The sequence below is a fragment of the Halictus rubicundus genome, chromosome 14 (assembly GCF_050948215.1).
Source record: "Halictus rubicundus isolate RS-2024b chromosome 14, iyHalRubi1_principal, whole genome shotgun sequence".
In the NCBI taxonomy this organism is placed as follows: domain Eukaryota; kingdom Metazoa; phylum Arthropoda; class Insecta; order Hymenoptera; family Halictidae; genus Halictus; species Halictus rubicundus.
In genome coordinates, this window is record NC_135162.1 from 5,502,754 (window position 1) to 5,521,777 (window position 19,024).

At 40.2% G+C, this 19,024-nt stretch overlaps 1 protein-coding gene across 1 annotated transcript in view; it reads left to right on the forward strand.

Moving 5' to 3' along the window:
- Window positions 1–19,024, forward strand: part of LOC143360896 (glutamate receptor ionotropic, kainate 2) — a 327,145-nt gene that overhangs the window by 230,265 nt on the left and 77,856 nt on the right. The window contains exons 6-8 of the mRNA XM_076800073.1: window positions 4,817–4,870; window positions 10,829–10,993; window positions 12,212–12,364. Coding sequence (XP_076656188.1) covers window positions 4,817–4,870; window positions 10,829–10,993; window positions 12,212–12,364 — 372 coding nt within the window. The remainder of the gene's footprint in view (window positions 1–4,816; window positions 4,871–10,828; window positions 10,994–12,211; window positions 12,365–19,024) is intronic.

The window sequence follows — 19,024 nt, forward strand, 5'->3', positions numbered from 1 at the left end:
CGTGGATCCGATCGGCGATCTCTGCCAGCTTGATCCCTTCCTTGATGGACGTGGCGGCCAGGATCTGCTGCGTCTTGACCGGGAGACGGTTCCGCCAAATCTCGTTCAGGAATTCTTCGTTCACCACGGGTCCGGCGAGCCGTCGCAAGTGACGCAAAAATTGCGTTGGCGTACGGTCGCCAATTTCCTCCGTTTCTAGGAGTTTGCGGATCCGCGTGGTGTCCGAATCCGTGAGACGCCTCACCAATTCCGCCTTTAAAGTTTCGTACCGATCCACCGGGGGCGGGTTGAGGATAATTTCTTCCACCTCCTCGATGCTGTGGGTGTCGAGTCGAGCGACAACCAGATCGTATTTCTCCTGGTCACTTATGATTTTACCGACGGCGAATTGAGATTCCACATGTCTGAACCATAACGCTGGTTTCTGTGGCCAAAATGGTGGTACCTTCAAGGTGGTCGTGGCGATGTTGGCTCCACTAGCGTCCGTATGGTTGCTTTTTTCAGCCATTGTGAGAACGTACACAAACACTTATACCCCGTCGCCTATTTTACCAACGATCACGTCGGGGTCACCAGTTTTAGGTGACGTGGGGTAAATGAAATGATATGTGACGCGATGGTTTTACGGGTAACAAAAAATATAGTTTATTCACGAGAACTGTTTAACAATTAACAAATAATAAAGACTATAAAACACAACGAGAAAACTTGAGTCCATGAGAAAAATGCGAAGACCAAAATATACGGAAACTCTATGTCGCGTATAACAAAACCGTCGCGGGTGACTCAGACTAAAAACTCTCTGGAGCTATCGTTCTCCGCGAGAGTCCAAAGCTTTCTGCCCTTCTCGTTTCTGAGGCGCGTTAAATAATGTCCCCGAAAAACCGTTAAAATTGGGAGAGGTTCTCCACCCCCACAAGGGCATGGAGAAAGTTTCCTCCCCCACACATTGCATCCGGGGACTTCACTCTTAAGGGTACTGTAACGGTCGAGCCGAGGTTCTGGCAATCGTCACTTAAATGACCAAGCCCTCAACCCGACCTCCCATGGTACGCACTTGAGAAGGATGGAATTTCCGCGTCCGAAAATTCCACGTTCCCACGCACCATGGTCGCCACACATTTTTTTCTAATGTCTTGTTTACGGACGAAGCAACATTCACTAATCATGGCCCAATTATACATTTATAAAATACAGGTATTCTGCTTCCATATTTTAGTTTCATACGTTTCTTCTGTCCTTGACCTTGAATGACCTTGGAATAATATAGTCACTGCATTCCTAATGAAAGGGACTATCATTGTAGGTGTTTAAAAAAGGGTGGTTCCATTTAAGAAAGTCAAGGTGACCTTGATATCTCTAAAAAAATGACATAAAAAAAAAATTTTTTATCGCATCGTGTCAGCCCCATTGTACCATTCAACTTTCTCCTTACCATATTTTACGTATCTTTAGAAAGAACAAAGATGTTTGAGGTGCAAACGTTAGGTGACTCACCCTGTATAGGTGTGCAAGTTGCGTGGACCACCCTGTATAAATCAAAACGAAACGGATCAAATTCGGCGCGGAGAACGGTCCAATAAAGCATGCGAAAACGTTTTCATATCCGCTTCGGATCGCGCGGGCGCGCACGCGTCTCCGCCGTCCGTTCCTCCAACGGGGGGGGGGGGGGGGGGTTATCATGAATTTTCTTCGAGTTTTAATTGAATCTCGTACAATCTTTTTTATTACCGGGAGTCGATGGCCAGATGAGATTTCAGCCGGCGAATCGTTTCAGGGTGGAGAGCAGGCAATCTGGGATCAGACGTGGCCGAAGGAAACCCGTTATTTGCATGCCGCGTCTCTGGGGGGATTCCAACGGATACCCCATCGTTGCTTGAGTAATCAAAAAACGTCTTGACTCTCGTGCAATCCGACCGTCCCCCCTCTCCCCCCCCCATCAAGACGTCGCCTTCTTTTCTCCTTTGTGGACTTTTTCTTTTTTTTTCCCCGTCCCCCTCCCCCCTCCCCACCCCCCCGGTTCCTCGTCCTTTGATTCCGCGCTCTCCTCGAGGAAATCCATGCCGGCTACCTTCCATCCGAGTACATCTCTCGAAACGCACAATGATAGATCGACGCGCGTGAAACAACTCGCCGGAGTCTCTAAAGATTGAGGATGATGAAGCGAGACGGGCCCCGGATGGGATTAAAGAAGATGGCCGTTGAGTTTCCGGGCGGAATCCGTTCTTGTCCGGTCTTGTATTTTTCTGACGTCTGTTACATTAACCAGTGCTGAAATTAATTTATAAATTCGGACGAGAAATTCGATCTCCCATTTCTGGGAGACGTAGCACTCAAATCGTCGACACCATCTGCGTAATTGTTAGACCGCGGATCTTTATGCACGAAGTGTACTCGTTTCTTCTCTTGATAATTCTGTGGGTGATCACGAAAGTGAAGTCAAAATTCCAAACGAATACAGCTTTTTGCTCGTGTATTACATCGATCGATTTTACTAATGATTATTTAGGGAAGTGGTAAATCATATATTTCATATTATGGCTGAACTTCACTTTCTGGGACCAAGGATTTGTAACTTTTTTTTTATTTAATCTTGTAGATCTTGACGATAAATTTCGAAAAATCGAAGCTTTAAGGCGAGGAATTCGCTGGTTCAAAAGTTATGCGTGTTTAAAGTTGAGCGATTACACGAGCGACTGCAGTTCGAACGACTTGCAGCATGAACGGAAAGTCCGTAGATACGAGCTCACCGCTTAACATGTTAAAATTGCTTAACTTTAGACACGCATCATTTTTGAACCAGTGAATTCCTCGCATTGAAACTTCGATTTTTTACATCTTCTCGTCAAGATCTACAGGACTATATAAAAAAAAGTTACAAATCTTTGGTCCCAGAAGGTGAAGTTTAACTCGTTATATATTACTACAGTAAAATATGTTTTACCAAATCAAACGCAAGAATGAATCCAAGAAAGTGGTCATGCCTTTAATTCGCTTTACAGGAACGAAAAATCAAGTAATGTTTGTAGATTTGAAAAGAATTATGGTGAGTGATACAGTTTATGCCCCCCGAAATCAAGTTTGTCCTGCGTTAATACTGTTCCACCCATGCTATATCACAACTGCAAGGATGAAGAAATTATAGTCGTGAATACGCGCAGAAGATGGTAGAGTCGATGCTCTTTCCAACGCATTTTGTCCGATCTCGATATCTCGATCCGTTCTCGAGATATAAGCGATCAAATTTTGTCGCGTAAGTTGAATGGAGTGGGGGGGGGGGTTCATTCATAAATCGAAATAGTACGTAGTAGAAACTGACCTGCCTCAACTCACGGTGCGTAGGGGTAGGTCAGTGACGAGCGAGAGAGAGAGAGAGAGAGAGAGAGAGAGAGAGAGAGAGAGAGAGAGAGAGAGAGAAGGCATACTGTGCGAAAGAGAAAGAGATAGTCAAATATCAAAAATTACATTTGTCTTTACACGACGATATCTCGGGAACCAAGCGTCGTATCGTAATGCGACAAAAACGAGTTTAAAGCGCAATCTTCGCGCCCTCTAACAGTTCAAGGTTCGTTAACATAGCACAATCAGTTTCAAAGTTACAACAATTTAAATATCGACTAATTTCAATACGATTTCCCTTGTGCGTTTCGTGTACCTAAACGGGTTCCATTGAATGAATATGCTTGATTTAATACTAGTTGATATATTTTTCAATGAAAATGTTGTTTATAACTATTTCATCCACTGTCTGAAGACTCTGTGACTATTAACTTTATTACATTTTTTTCAATCCTTATGTCAATAACCTGCGTATAACTCACCTCGCTACATTTGGCAAATGTGATTGTAGTTTTGTTGCTAAAAAACTTCAAAGATGAAAGCATCAGAGTAGTCTCAAATTCTAAAAGCACCGTCGTGACAATTAATCCTTTAGACGCCAGGGACGCGTTCACGCGCTGTGTATTGCCGGCAGCACAGTACCACCTACACATAAAAAACCTCGTTCGTATACATACATCCCACTCTCAACTTGAATTAATTAATGCAAAGTGACCCTTTGTGGGGGAGGCCGTGTTTTCATACGTAGAATACGAAGGGAAACTTTTAAATTAGTCAATGCTTTCATGCATTCTTCTCGAAAAAATAATTACATTCATTTTATTCTGCCATTGAGCCTTTCCCTCGCGAACAACGAATTTCGTTAAAACAGTCTATTACACATACGTATTAAATAAACGATACATGGTAATTAGTAGCGATTTAGTGAATAAATAAATACTGTCACTGTCGATAAAATGATTTCGACGATAATTGTTTACGCGCAATGCAGAGACCTAAGAAAAAAATAGGATTATTAATTTCGAACAATGTAAATGAAAATAAAATCTCTCGATACATGTGTTCAAGGCATTTCTCGATTTTTCAATCAAGCCAGAAAGTGTAAAAATAAAACCTAATCGACATTTTTACCCGTAAAATCCTCTTGGAAAAATTCACATTACGACTCGTGGACACGCTCGCGCTTCGTTCCACTCTCGAAATTATCCAATAAAATTACAAACCCGTATAAACATCCCAACAGTCCAGCCATAATCTACGGATCCAATGCCGGAGTCATGAGATATAACAATTTCTCGCAGAACGGAACGCTTTAATTTTCCCTCTTATCCGTCCTCTCGTCTGATTCGCCTAACTCGACCAGGCCGAGGGCAAATTAAAGAAAAACACGACATTTCCATCGAATCGACAGCAAACGACGACGACGATGTGCCAGGACCAACTAACCCAGATGGTTTCCTCTCTCTCTTTGTTACAGATACTGCAGCTACAGATGAACGATTACAGATACCACTACATGTTCACCACGTTCGTAAGTATCATTCGTTTCCTTTATACGCCCGAGTTCAGAGCGATGAAAATTAAGAGTGGGAAGCGTGGTAGGAGGCTAATGAAGCTCGTTTTAATGCGGCCCGTGAAAGTTCGACGCTTGTGCGTCCGTTGCCTTTTAATCTGGATGCGAATTGGAATGGCTGCGGGACTCTAACTGTACCTACGGCAAATTAGGCTTCAGATTTCCGTTGGGCCAGCCACCAAAATCCTATTTCGATGGAAAAAGTAACCCTTATCAAATTTCAAATACGAGAATTAAATTCCGTTTTTAAACACATGTCTAGTATTAAATGCTATCGGAGAGTGTTATTCCTTTCGTGCAAAATAGAACACTGACGAGCTTGACTCTCGGAAATAACTCGCGACAGTTTTACTCTCAAATGGACACGCACCCTTGAGGTTGATTAGGCTTTTGTTACCCTCTAATATTCAACACAAAAATTTGAAATGGTTTGCAATACGATCGTGCTGCGTCGAATTAGAAAATGACTGCAATAAATATCAGCATTTAAAAATTCAAATCAGGGACCAAAAATGACAGTTATTCTCAAATTTTCTGCGATAAAAATCATAAATAAAATGTTGATTATTAATGAAATTTAAGATAACCTAAACAAAATATAAAGAAAAAAATTCGAAGACCAAAATGATTAAAAAATACCGACTTTTATACTTTTTCGTTACAAATAACAGTTATTAGTGTCCAAAAAATTGGATCCTCCTCGATAACTGTTATTGATCAAGAAAAACTGTTTCGATTGCTCAAAGCAGTTATCGAAATAAATTTATCTTATTGATAACTTTTATGATCGATCGAAATAAATTTCTCTTGTCGATAACTGTTATAAGAGATCGAAATGAATTTCTCCCAACGATAACATTTACCCACAAGAGAAAAAATTTTCGAATACTTATAATCCTTATTTGTAACCAGTACGATTTTAGTCGATGAAATATTTGTTATTCCATGAATTTTTTTCTTTTCGATTATAACAATTATGGTCCCTGATTAAAATCAGTCTGTACAATCACGTTCTGGCGGTGCCACACTCAGGAATGAAAAGTAACATAATCCCAATATTAAAATGCGGAACCGTTGCTCAGTATTATATCCCCGGTCTATGCATTTATGCAAAATATCTAATACACAGAAAATTTCAGATTCCGTTGTGTCAACTTCTGGCTGAGCGATATTAAGGAATTAAATTTCTGTTTGTAATTCATGGTTCGGTGAATCAGTCTTATGGAAATGCGTGTTTGCGCAAACATCCACGGTCTATTAGGACGTTGACCTGGGGTTGGCAGCTATCTATCATCACATCATCACGAAGCTGCCGACAGTTATTTCGTTAGCTTATCCCTTACGAATCACTATCAATTTAAAAATATTAATGGACGAGAAAAGTTTATAAAATCGCTAAATTATACTTTTCCTCGAAAGTGCTCGGCTTTTCTAATCTGAATGGATAATATGATTTTCACTAGCACGGACCGCGAATGATAGAATTTAAGAAAAACGTTCTTCCAATTGAACAATTGTGCCCATAATTATGAAAGTGGTCTAAGTGATATATTTTTGTTTCGAGATATTTAATGAATTGCATTTGAATAAATTAAAAAATATTTTTACATTATGCGACATTTTAATTTATAATTTTATTAGTCTTGATTAATGGAAATTTATTATGAATATGAAATTTTGTGTGAATTTCATACGAAAATGTTGTTTTTAAAGTTTGAACTGACTTAGACCATTTTCAAAATTGACTGAATGTCCTATAAATGATTTAAAGCAATAAAGAACTATGAGTTTTATTTGAAACAATAACTTTCATGAAATAATTCATGAACATTTATTAATTATTTTTAAAAAGTAATCCATTTTTATCATTTCGAGTTTTTAAGATTCTTAAAATGTTCCTGAAAAACTGGAGGGATGTATGGTAGTAAACAGATAATATCTTTATATTTTTCTTCCGTTACTGGTCTAGTGGTGGTGTATAATGGAAGTAATTTAATATTTCCGTATATTTTTGATCTTCCTCTTTTAGGTGAAAGATCCAAAAAGTGGAATTTAGAATCATCTATAGAAGTTTTATAGAACATTTGATAAGATTCATTTTTCAAGAATCTGATCCATTGAATTTGCATCCAAGAGACAGATTCGCCCGCGGTATTTTTTACTCTTCTCGTTATTGACTCTTCTAGTGATTTCGTTGACATAAAATCCGGCTGCGACATTCGTTTTATCGAAAATGTATTTCTTCTTCTACACTTTTCTATCAATTCATAATAATGCTCAGGGTTGTATAAGTAATTTGCTTTCTTTATTTTCATTTCTATCAACCCAAAATCACGGTCATTCGGTAGAAAGGAATGACCCGATACCAAAAATTTGTGGTCTACCGTTTCAATATTATTATTTGATGACTGAGCAATTTTCATCCATGTCAATGCTACTTTAATCTTACGATTTTGGCCTGAACAAGCATCACTGTTAGCTATTACGTGTTTGATTTTTGACTTACACCACTTTCATAATTAACACTTAATGAATTCCATATAATGTTGAAATTACAACCACTATCTAATGGTTCATTTTTGACGATATCGTAAAAATTACATTGAATAAATTTAGTTTAAAATAGTGTGCCGTGAAATAACTGATAAACTCATTTTTTTTTTAAATTTTGACTTAGACCACTTTCATAATTAACACTAAATGAATTCCATATAATGTTGAAATTACAACCACTATCTAATGGTTCATTTCTGACGATATCGTAAAAATTACATTGAATAAATTTAGTTTAAAATAATGTGCCGTGAAATATCTGGTAAACTCATTTTTTTTTAAATTTTGACTTAGACCACTTTCATAATTATGGGCACAATTATGGCGAACCAGTTCCTTAATCTCGCCGACGTCATAGCCTTCGATCTAGAGGGTGGTTAGTCTAGAGGCAGCCGTTCAGAAATGATTTATAATTACCGTGGGATGATGCAGAGCTCTAGCTGGGATCGTTAAAGTAAATAATGTGGATTTCAACAGGGTCAGCGAGTCGCGCAAGCTGCGTCGCGGGGAGTCAGGTCGACAGATAAAGCTCGCTTCCGGTCCGTAGCAGCTAGCCGCGGCCAGGGCCTTTGCTCCGCTCTTTTTGGCTTTTCCTTTCCTGTCCCGACCGCGTTATTTCCCTCTCGAATTGTGATATCGTCGCAGGAAGTCCCCGGCAAGTGATTTATTCGGGCCGGGGCAGTTATGTTTATGCAGCGCGTGCCGAAATCGACCGACGAGAACGCGACCCGTGCTGCGCGAGAACCGCGTGGCGTATATTCTCCGCTGCGATAAAGTCTCAGCGTTCTATTTTTCCCCGGGCAGAAAATTGTTTTTCTTCGAATCGCCGATTCTCGCGTTTTTCGGCGATCGCTTCGGTTGCGGTGTTGTTCACGGAAAAACAACGATCTGCGTTGTATTAGTCCGTCGTGTTTGGTCCACGAATTATTAGGTTGGCAAGAAAGTAATTTCGGTTTTCACTAATACATGGCATTTGTTTTCTTTCTGACATTTCATAACTGCATCTTTTAGGTTACTTTTGAAGCAAATTACACGTAATTTTGATTAAAATTGTTAGTTCTGTGTCAATTTGAACATTGAGTGCAAAAACGAACATTGTAGGCACATATTGCTTTTTTATTTCCGTAGAGGTAAAAAAGCTGCCGAGGCTCACAAAGATATATGTGAAGTTTATGGTGTGGATTGCTTAACAGAACGCACGTGCCAGAATTGGTTTAAAAAATTCCGTTCTGGAAATTTCTCACTTGAAGACGACCAACGTTCTGGTCGACCATCTGAAGTCGATGATGACCAAATGAAAGCCATTATTGAATCGGATCGTCATATAACTGTCCGAGAGATTGCAGACAGGTTAAATGTCTCGCATGCAACTATAGAATATCGTTTAAAAAGTTTCGGAATCGTTGAGAAGCTCGATATTTGGGTTCCACACGAATTGAAAGAAATTCACTTCACGCAACGCATCAACGTATGCGATATGCATCTCAAACGAAATGAAATCGACCCTTTTCTGAAGCGAATCATCACCGGTGATGAGAAATGGGTTGTTTGCAATAACACAACTCGAAAACGATCATGGTCCAAGCGTGATGAATCAGCTCAAACCACGCCGAAAGCTGAATTGCATCAAAAGAAGATCATATTGTCAGTTTGGTGGGATTACAAAGGTATTGTGTATTTTGAGCTTCTCCCAAGGAACCAAACCATTAATTCAGATGTTTATTGTCGACAACTAACAAAACTGGACATAGCAATCAAAGAAAAACGGCCAGAATTGGCAAATCGCAAAGGAATCGTGTTCCACCATGATAACGCTAGGCCACACACATCTTTGGCAACACGTGAAAAGTTATTGGAGCTTGGTTGGGAAGTGATGTCACATCCACCATGTAGCCCTGACATTGCACCATCAGATTATCATTTATTCCGAAGTTTACAAAACTCTTTGAACGGTAAAACTTTCACTAATGATGATGGTCTGAAATCGCGCTTGGATCAGTTTTTCACCGAAAAGGATCAGAAGTTTTATGAGCGCGGAATTATGAAGCTACCAGAAACATGGCAAAAGATCGTAGAACAAGATGGAAAATATTTTATTGATTAAAGTTCATTGCTTTGATAAAAAAATTGGATTTTATTTCACCTAAAAATACCGAAATTACTTTCTTGCCAACCTAATAATTGGAGACACTGGTGCAAATACTAAGTGCAGTTTTTAGTAGAAAACTATGTTAAACGTCACCTTTTAGGACCAAAAATTTTGCACTTCTTTTTATACAGTCCCGTGGATTTTGACGAGAAAACTCCAAAAATGCGAGTTTTGAAGCGCGGAGTTGACTCGTTCAAAAGTTATACGCGTGCAAAGTTGAGCGATTTCAAGCGTTTTCGATGAGTAAGGGCGCCGCCATGTTGGTATGTGCGTCACGCGTTGTCCAACGTGCGGAGCCGCTAGATGGCAGCACAAACACACGGTGATGTCGAGAACGTAGATTTGCAATCGTGGTCCGGGCGACCTAATCCTGACGAATCTCCTCGCGGCTCAGCTCATTGGACGATGTCCAATGAAAAATTAATTTGTCCTAAAAGTCGCTCAACTTTACTCTCGCATAACTTTTGAACCAGTGAATTCCTCACATTCAAACTTGTATTTTTTGGAGTTTTCTCGTAAAAATGTACAAGATTTTATAAAAAACAGTGCAAAATTTTTAGTCCCAGAAAGTGAAGTTCAACCGAAAATTGTACTTGTTCAAGTTCTATGCATTTTTATAGATTGTGATCAGTAGACTGTGGATCTCTGGGATCCAAATAGAAAAACACTTCTCTTCTCAGTAGTTTTATTACATAAAAAACGTATTAACACTCTCACATTCTTTTAATCTCTCCACTGTTTGAAATTGAAATATTTGAATGATGAAATCCTCATTTCAATTGTCACCTGCAACTCGTTAAAACGATTCGAAAAAATTTTAGAGAACCTCATAAAATACTTGTTTTTTCTTCCGCAAATGGGATCATTATATCAATCGCTCCAATATTTATCGCAGCGTCCGGTGTCCGGGGTTTTATAACGCGATTTCCGGGACAGCATTTTAATTATGAGAGGCGTGGCGGCCATCAATCGCGGAACGTTTTATTCCCGGAATAACCTGATTCACGCGTCCGGACGGGCGTTAATACGTGAAACGGTCTGTTTTCGCGGAAAATTTTCCGCCGGTTTTCCACGGAAGAGCGCGCACAGGCATTTTGCTCTCTCGCAATGATCAACGTCGGAAACGGGGTTTTGAATTCCGAGAGTACCGAGCGGAGGAAGCGTGCGGCACATTGTGCTCTTTTCATACCGTGGAAAATATTCTCTGCTTTCAGGACATCGAAACGTTCGATCTCGAGGATTTCAAGTACAACAGCGTGAACATGACTGCGTTCCGTCTGGTGGACCTCGAAGAGCCAAAGGTGGCCGAAGTTCTACGGCAGATGGAACGCTTCCAGCCGGTTGGCCCCGCGATCCTCAACAAAACCGGAGTTATCCAGGTTCGTGGAAAGTTCAAGTAACTCTTAGGCATGCCTGCCCCCGGAAAACGCGGTTATCGGGAAACATGGGAACGTCCTGGAACCAGTTCCCAGTCTCGTTCGGCCAAATGGAAAATCATTTTCTGCGTTTACGCAAACTTTAGCTCTGCGAGCCTCTGAAACTGCAACCTCAAAGGTATCGCAATAAAATTGGATAATCACCAGACTCCCCTCAAAATCGAAGTAATTTATTGCATGAAAGAAAAATCGAAAAGTCGAAAATCGACCAATACAATTTATCTGTAATTATCCGTATAATTACTATAACAAGAAATTATGCAGTGCTTTATCAACAGTTTTGCCAATTGTAAGTAAGCCTGATCGGAGACATCAAAGTCGCACGCAGCTTTAAACACGCCTAACTTTTGAACCAGTGAATTCCTCGCATTAGGACTTCGATTTTTGGCATCCTCTCGTCAAGATCTACAGGATTATATTTTAAAAAGTTAAAAATTGTTGGGTTGCCTAGGTGAAGTTTAACCAATTTACTTATTATCCTTGCCAAAATAAAGATTCTACTAATTACAAGGTACGGCGCGCAATGCCGAGCACACACCAATATGTCAGCGCCCCTACCTGTCAGAACTCTTAAAATCGCTCAACTTTAAACACACATAACTCTTGAACCAGTGAATTCCTCGCTTCAGAACATCGATTTTTGGCATTTTCTAGTCTAGATGTATAGGATTATATTTTTAAAAGTTAAAAATTTTTGGGTTACCTAAGTGAAGTTTAACCAATTTACTCACTATCCTTGCCAGAATAAAGATTCTATTAATTACAAGGCACGGCGCGCAATGCCGAGTACACACCAATATGTCGGCGTCCCTATCTGTCAGAACGCTTAAAATTGCTCAACTTTGGACACGCATAACTTTGAACCAGTGAATTCCTGGCCATGAAACGTCGATTTTTGGCATCCTCTCGTAAAGATCTACAGGATTATATAGTAAAAAGTTGCAAATTTCTGGGTTGCCAAGGCGAAGTTTAACCTTGCGTTCATTATTCTATTCACAGAATTCTTTACGATGTCACAAATTACTATGCAACATGCTTTCGATTGAATTCGTTCGACTTCTTGGTCTGTTCGATGCATGGTATTGGGAAACGTTTGTACCAGAAGAAAACGGACTCGAGTAGTCAAAAAGCTTTTCACAGGAAGGGAAACGTATGTTCCAGGCAGAACCAGCTTTGGTGTACGACAGTGTGCAGGTTTTCGTGCACGGTTTGGCAGCGTTGGATCGCAGCCATGATTTGCGACCTGCTAATTTGTCCTGCGAGAAGGAGGAACCCTGGGACGATGGCCTGTCGCTGTACAACTATATTAATTCCGTACGTACGTTCTATAATCTATATCGATAGTTGAATCTCTAAACGTGTTCTTCTCGGAGCCACTTTTTCCGAAACGGTTGCCACGATATGTCAAGTTCTAGCTGATTGACTAGAAATTTCCAAAAAATCTTCAGCACGTACTCTGTTTGCACGAACTAAAATGTTAAAATCTGTCAATTTTGTTTTATTTTGTTATCGGGCTAGAAGTCGAAAAATATTTAAAAAATGACCATTTGACTTCAAAATTTCGCTACTTTGTAAATAATTCAGATTTTTAATTTCTTTTGATTTGGGCCATAACTGCATTCGTACTGATTAATAAACGATTTCATTTATTTTGTTTCCGATCAACAGAAAGACTAGAATCATGACGACAGTCGATCCCACGTTTTTCGAAACATACTCGCACAATAAAATATATAGCTCATGCAATTTTGAATATTTGCACTTGAAAAAAATCGCACCCGTACTTTAGATACGAATAAATATTTCTGCAAAATTCTAATGCAACAGGTTCAGTAGTTTCTCTGAAAAAAATTCCCCAAAAATTAGCACACTTGCCACTTAAGACCAGAATACCCTATCAAAACATGCTCCATAAAAAAATATATAACTCATGTGATATTGATTATTTTTACTTAAAAAAAATCACACGTGTACTTCAAATCCCCGTAAATATATGTGCCAAATCCTACTGTTGAAGGTTTTATAGTTTCTCTGAAAAAATAATCCTTAATAATAATTCTTGCACCTCGTTGTGTCGGAAGCACCTTGGTTACCCCAATTGCGTTCGTCTTACATCGCGTGTTCCTAAGTATTCATAATTGAAAAATCAATTAACTAAAACATTAGATGGTGACATATGTATAGCGTTCATAATCCAATAATAAATAGTTTTCCTCGGTATTGCGTGTAGGAAGAGGAGTGCAAGCACGCCGAAAATTTCTTCGCAGGCTCGTGGTTCGCTCGTATTCCGGCCCTCGTAACTTCCGTTTCGCGCGTTTCGAAAAGCCACGCGGCCCGTTTCGAGTCGGTTGATTAACGAGTCTACGGTGTGAGTTTTAGCGTGCGGAACCGGGGTGAATGGAATCTCGGGTCGATCGGAATGCTCTCGGGCTGACCGTTCCTATTACGTTTCTCTCGTCGTTGCTTTTAATTCCTACGCGGGACTTTGATTGGGAAGGAAACGGCCCGGGAATCAAAACACACCGCCGCTGCACCGCGAAATTCGACGCTCGAATTAAGTTTCCAATCTGCTAATTGAATTTCTTGATAGGAACAAGGGCGAACGATCGTCAATAATTTAGATACGAATCAGAGCTTCGCGAGGGGCAAATAATTCGCGAACGCGTAGGTCCCGATGTTTCCTTTTAATTAGAGAACCTGCGAATTTAACTCAACACTTCTTTCTTTCTAACTTTATTCTTAGCGTGTTAATGTTAACCTTTCAATTTAGCGACTGTTCAGTCGTGAATATGTACAGAAACAAATTAAATTGTGACACCTTAAAGTGCATGAATTATTGGTCGGGTTAAGAGGAGACTTTCGCAAAACAATAACTCTGTCTCGGTCAACGTCAGCACGATAGTGAATTCTCGATATATGTCGCAGAGACCTGCATGATAAATGTCGCAGAATTATCCCCACTACTGCCGAGGAGTGTATCATAATACCGGTCGGGTATACTCGTGTAATGTTTATATAACATTTCTACGATAGGCACTGCATCAAAGAATATTAGGATTTCGTGGACAGCATTTGTCACAGTGACTTTGACATATAAAGTGTAGGACGAATATGTTTACACTCCTCGGAGACCGAGGCCACTCGAGTTTCGCTGTCCTTTTCCACGTTCGGCACTGCATCAAAGAATAGTAGGATCTCGTGGACAGCATTTGTCACCGTGACTTTGACATATAAAATGTAGGACGAATCTGTTTACGTTCCTCGGTTATCGAGGACTCGGCGGCGAGCATCGCTGTCCTTTTCTACGATCGGTACTGCTTCAAAGAATAGTAGTATCTCGTGGTCAGCATTTGTCGCTGTGACTTTGACATATAAAGTGTAGGACGAATATATTTACACTCCTCGGGGAGCGAGGCCACTCGAGTTTCGCTGTCTTTTTTCACGTTCGGCACTGCATCAAAGAATAGTAGGATCTCGTGGACAGCATTTGTCACCGTGACTTTGACATATAAAGTGTAGGACGAATATGTTTACACTCCTCGGGGACCGAGGCCACTCGAGTTTCGCTGGCTTTTTCCACGTTCGGCACTGCATCAAAGAATAGTAGAATCTCGTGGACAGCATTTGTCACCGTGACTTTGACATATAAAATGTAGGACGAACATGTTTACACTCCTCGACGACCGAGCCCTCGGCGGTGAACGTCGCTGTCTTTTTCCACGTTCGGCACTGCGTCAAAGAATAGTAGAATCTCGTGGACAGCATTTGTCACCGTGACTTTGACATATAAAATGTAGGACGAACATGTTTACACTCTTCGACGACCGAGCCCTCGGCGGTGAACGTCGCTGTGTTTTTCCACGTTCGGCACTGCGTCAAAGAATAGTAGAATCTCGTGGACAGCATTTGTCACCGTGACTTTGACATATAAAGTGTAGGACGAATATGTTTACACTCCTCGGGGACCGAGGCCACTCGAGTTTCGCTGTCCTTTTCTACGTTCGATAATTCATCAAAGAATAGTAGGATCTCGTGGTCAGCATTTGTCGCTGTGACTATGACATATAAAGTGTAGGACGAATATGTTTACACTCCTCGGGGACCGAAGCCACTCGAGTTTCGCTGTCCTTTTCCACGTTCGGCACTGCATCAAAGAATAGTAGGATCTCGTGGTCAGAATTTGTCGCTGTGACTATGACATATAAAGTGTAAGACGAATATGTTTACACTCCTCGGGGACCGAAGTCACTCGAGTTTCGCTGTCCTTTTCCACGTTCGGCACTGCATCAAAGAATAGTAGAATCTCGTGGACAGCATTTGTCACCGTGACTTTGACATATAAAATGTAGGACGAACATGTTTACACTCCTCGACGACCGAGCCCTCGGCGGTGAACATCGCTGTCTTTTTCCACGTTCGGCACTGCGTCAAAGAATAGTAGAATCTCGTGGACAGCATTTGTCACCGTGACTTTGACATATAAAGTGTAGGACGAATATGTTTACACTCCTCGGGGACCGAGGCCACTCGAGTTTCGCTGTCCTTTTCCAAATTCGGCACTGCATCAAAGAATAGTAGGATCTCGTGGTCAGCATTTGTCGCTGTGACTATGACATATAAAATGTAGGACGAATATGTTTACGCTCCTCGGCTATCGAGGACTCGGTGGCGATCATCGCTGTCCTTTTCTACGTTCGGTGCGGATCAAGGGTGACTCCTGGAGGATGAACGTCATCAAGACCCGTGTTGCCGACATATATCGAGAATTCACTGCAGTTCGCATAAATGCGGATATTATGACGAGGCGACAGAATTATTTTAACCGAAAAAAGTTAAGTGTCTGAATAGCAATGATGTCAGACGAATCTCCTCGTCCAGTTAAAAGATTAACGACATCAAGACAGTCTCCGAGTTAAAAACTCCGATATTTCCCTCGTGAAGTGGACGGAGAAGAAGAAGATTTTCACGCGGCAAACGCCATTATTCAAGGCAGACATTTTCCGAGGAGGTACCTCGCAGTTTCTTCGCGCGGACGATTTATCTTTTTGCGCCTTTTGAGCGCAGTCAGCTTGAAAGTGTCTTTACCGATTTCCATCTGCTTAATTGCTTTCTGTGCCGCATAAATAAGAAACACGCGTACAGTGATATACTTTCTTGTCTTGGAAGAGAGAGAGAGAGAGAGAGAGAGAGAGAGACAGAGAGAGGGTACGAAGAAGTTCTAAATGGCGAGTCATATTCGAAGTGAGCTCCGGAGAATGAGCTCGCCGGGCAGCTTCGTAAAAACCGCGTGGAACGATCGGCGAAGATGATGCGGGTCGTTAGTTGCACACGGCGCTCTGTGCGCGCGCGAAACGAAGAAGCGAAATTGCAAACGGCGAACTCGAAACCGCGTATCAGTCTCTTGTTTACCAGGCCGCGAGTTGATACGATGTTTACTGTTTTCCAACCGGCCAGCAACCGTCTGAATCGGATCGATAACGGCGTCGAAAGTTCCGCAGCTCCGGGAGAATTTTGCGGACGTCGGTGGCCGCTGTTAGGCGAAAGTTCGCCAAATTAAAACATCATTAATAGACGACGGTTTTTATGCAGTCGTGCTGCAAATTAGCAGACGCAATTTAAAGGCAGATCAAAAGAGTTTAAAGTTCCGGCTTTTTAAAATTATTCACCCTTTGGACTCGGCACTATTTTCAATGTGAAATTAAATTGTTCTTCCGTCTTACAATATTTTCAATTTATTCAAACGAAACCGATCCGATTTCTACATAGAGTATTTGAATGTCTAGTAATCTATTAAATACAAATATTGTCATGTAACAAATATTTTGTAATATTTTTTGTAATTTCGTTGAAATAATGCCACGACAATTTCTGGTGGTGCTTCAGAGTCGCCATTCGAGTGCTAAGGGTTAATGCAACAACGCGATTTTTATGCGGTTCGCTGTAATCGATGCGAAACATTTTTATTTTGCACAAAAGTCCGCAGTCTAGTCATTAACGTGACAATGTCAGAATTATCCCCAGAAATCGCGTAAAATCGGAACAGTCATTCGTAATTTTTATTGTTATTTTCTTTTCTTTTTTTCTTTTCTTGACATTCTGAATGAAGTCCAGAAAGCGTGGGCAGTGTGAAATGACAATTTTGGAAGCCCAGTGTGATTTGGCTCGTGGCGGCGAAAGCGAGTGTGCAAGAAGTACATTTACGATAGTGCATGTTTTACGACGATCTAACACGAGAATAACGTGGTTACAGCCACTCAAAATTTATGATGTGCTTACGAGGAGGAACCTGCAACGAGACATGCCAACGCGGGACTAAAAATGTATTTGTTCGATGTGTAATAACATCGGACCTGCAATTTTCTAAGTAAACCACTAAAAACCTTCCGGAAGGTCCATGCAAATTTTTCGATGCATGTAAAGTCCATAAATGAAATGGGAAACTAAATTTGAGAGTAATAAAAGAATGAAAGTATTTTCCTCGCAGCCACAGTTTCCACTCGAGATCAATACAATTATAATAACTCTAGAAGAGCTAAACAAGTTATAATAAATATAATTAGTAGACTGCGGATTGTATGCATTAATAACAAAAATGGATAACCACAATTTAAAGTAGTGTACATATTAAAATGATTCAAGGACATCAGCGTATTGGTTTCAACTTAATAAAATAATTAACAGTAAAAATCAATTTTTATCTCGCTCTTGGGTCTTGCAATCAACAAGATTTTGCATAAAGATCCGCAGTCTAATAATTAGGTGCGGTACAATATCAACAATTCGTATACAAATCAGCAGTAAATATCCTTTTGTATTTCTATAATTAAAAAGTTTCTCTGCTCTGAGTCAGCACGTAGTTTAATTTATTATATACTGAAGAAAATGTAGATTGTACCAGCACATTATTATTTTTACTGGAATTATCAAAACTGAGTATGCCAATATTTCTTTTTGCCTTTTTCCATTGGTAATGAATTTGCGAAAACATTATCGGAGAGTCGTTGAATTATTGGAAACCGTGACACAATCAATATGGTAAAATGTTGGGTCATGTAATATTGAAATACTCGTCGTCAGTGCCCCTACAATAATGCATACTAATTGGTCTTTATGAGGAGGATATATTTTCCAAATGTGAGATATAACGCTGGTGTAACGTTCATTATTCCGGGACGCCTTCGCGTATATTATTCGTATCATACATTCGGCTGTCCGTCGATAATAAATGCTTTTCGACCGCAATACGTACCGCTTTGTTGGTTTAACGGAATCGTTATTTGTGCATCATCAAAAGAGAAATGATTTTCCGAACACCGCGCCGCGTCAGGATAAAACGCGACACTCGTTGATTATACACTTCATGACCCTAGGCAAGCAAACCGAATGAAATGGAGGTGTGATAAATGTTTGATTTACAGAGATAGATAAAAGTCGAGGATATTGTAAATGATCGTGCTCGAATGATTTTTTATCGCTAGGCCTGCAGAGCACCAGAAGTGACTATTTTGCATTACTTTATAAAAAATAACAAGAACCTGATGACCACATTTTTAGCAATATTTTTGAAAATAATATATACCCGAAGAAATAAATTTGCAAAATAATTTCTCATGTATGCATCCTTAGAATTTTAATAATTTTAAATTAAGAATATTAGAACCAGTCATTCTGACGCAAACCCAGTGTTAATGAGGCAAACTTGGGAGCAACGGAACAATTCGCGGAATAATTACTGTAATTGTTAAAACTTTTCCAAAAGTTCTCTTCGTGTAATAGAACGCTTTCTATTGTTCACACATTTTCGTTCTGTTTCTGTAGCACGTCGAATCGCTGTGCTACAATACTGCATTTTATAAAGGGGGTAGTTCGAGGGCATTTATGGACGAATTTTTTTCTGGAAAACTATTTAATATTCTACAAAGGAATATTGCACACACACATTCGTGGGTATTTGAGGTGCATTCATGATTTTTT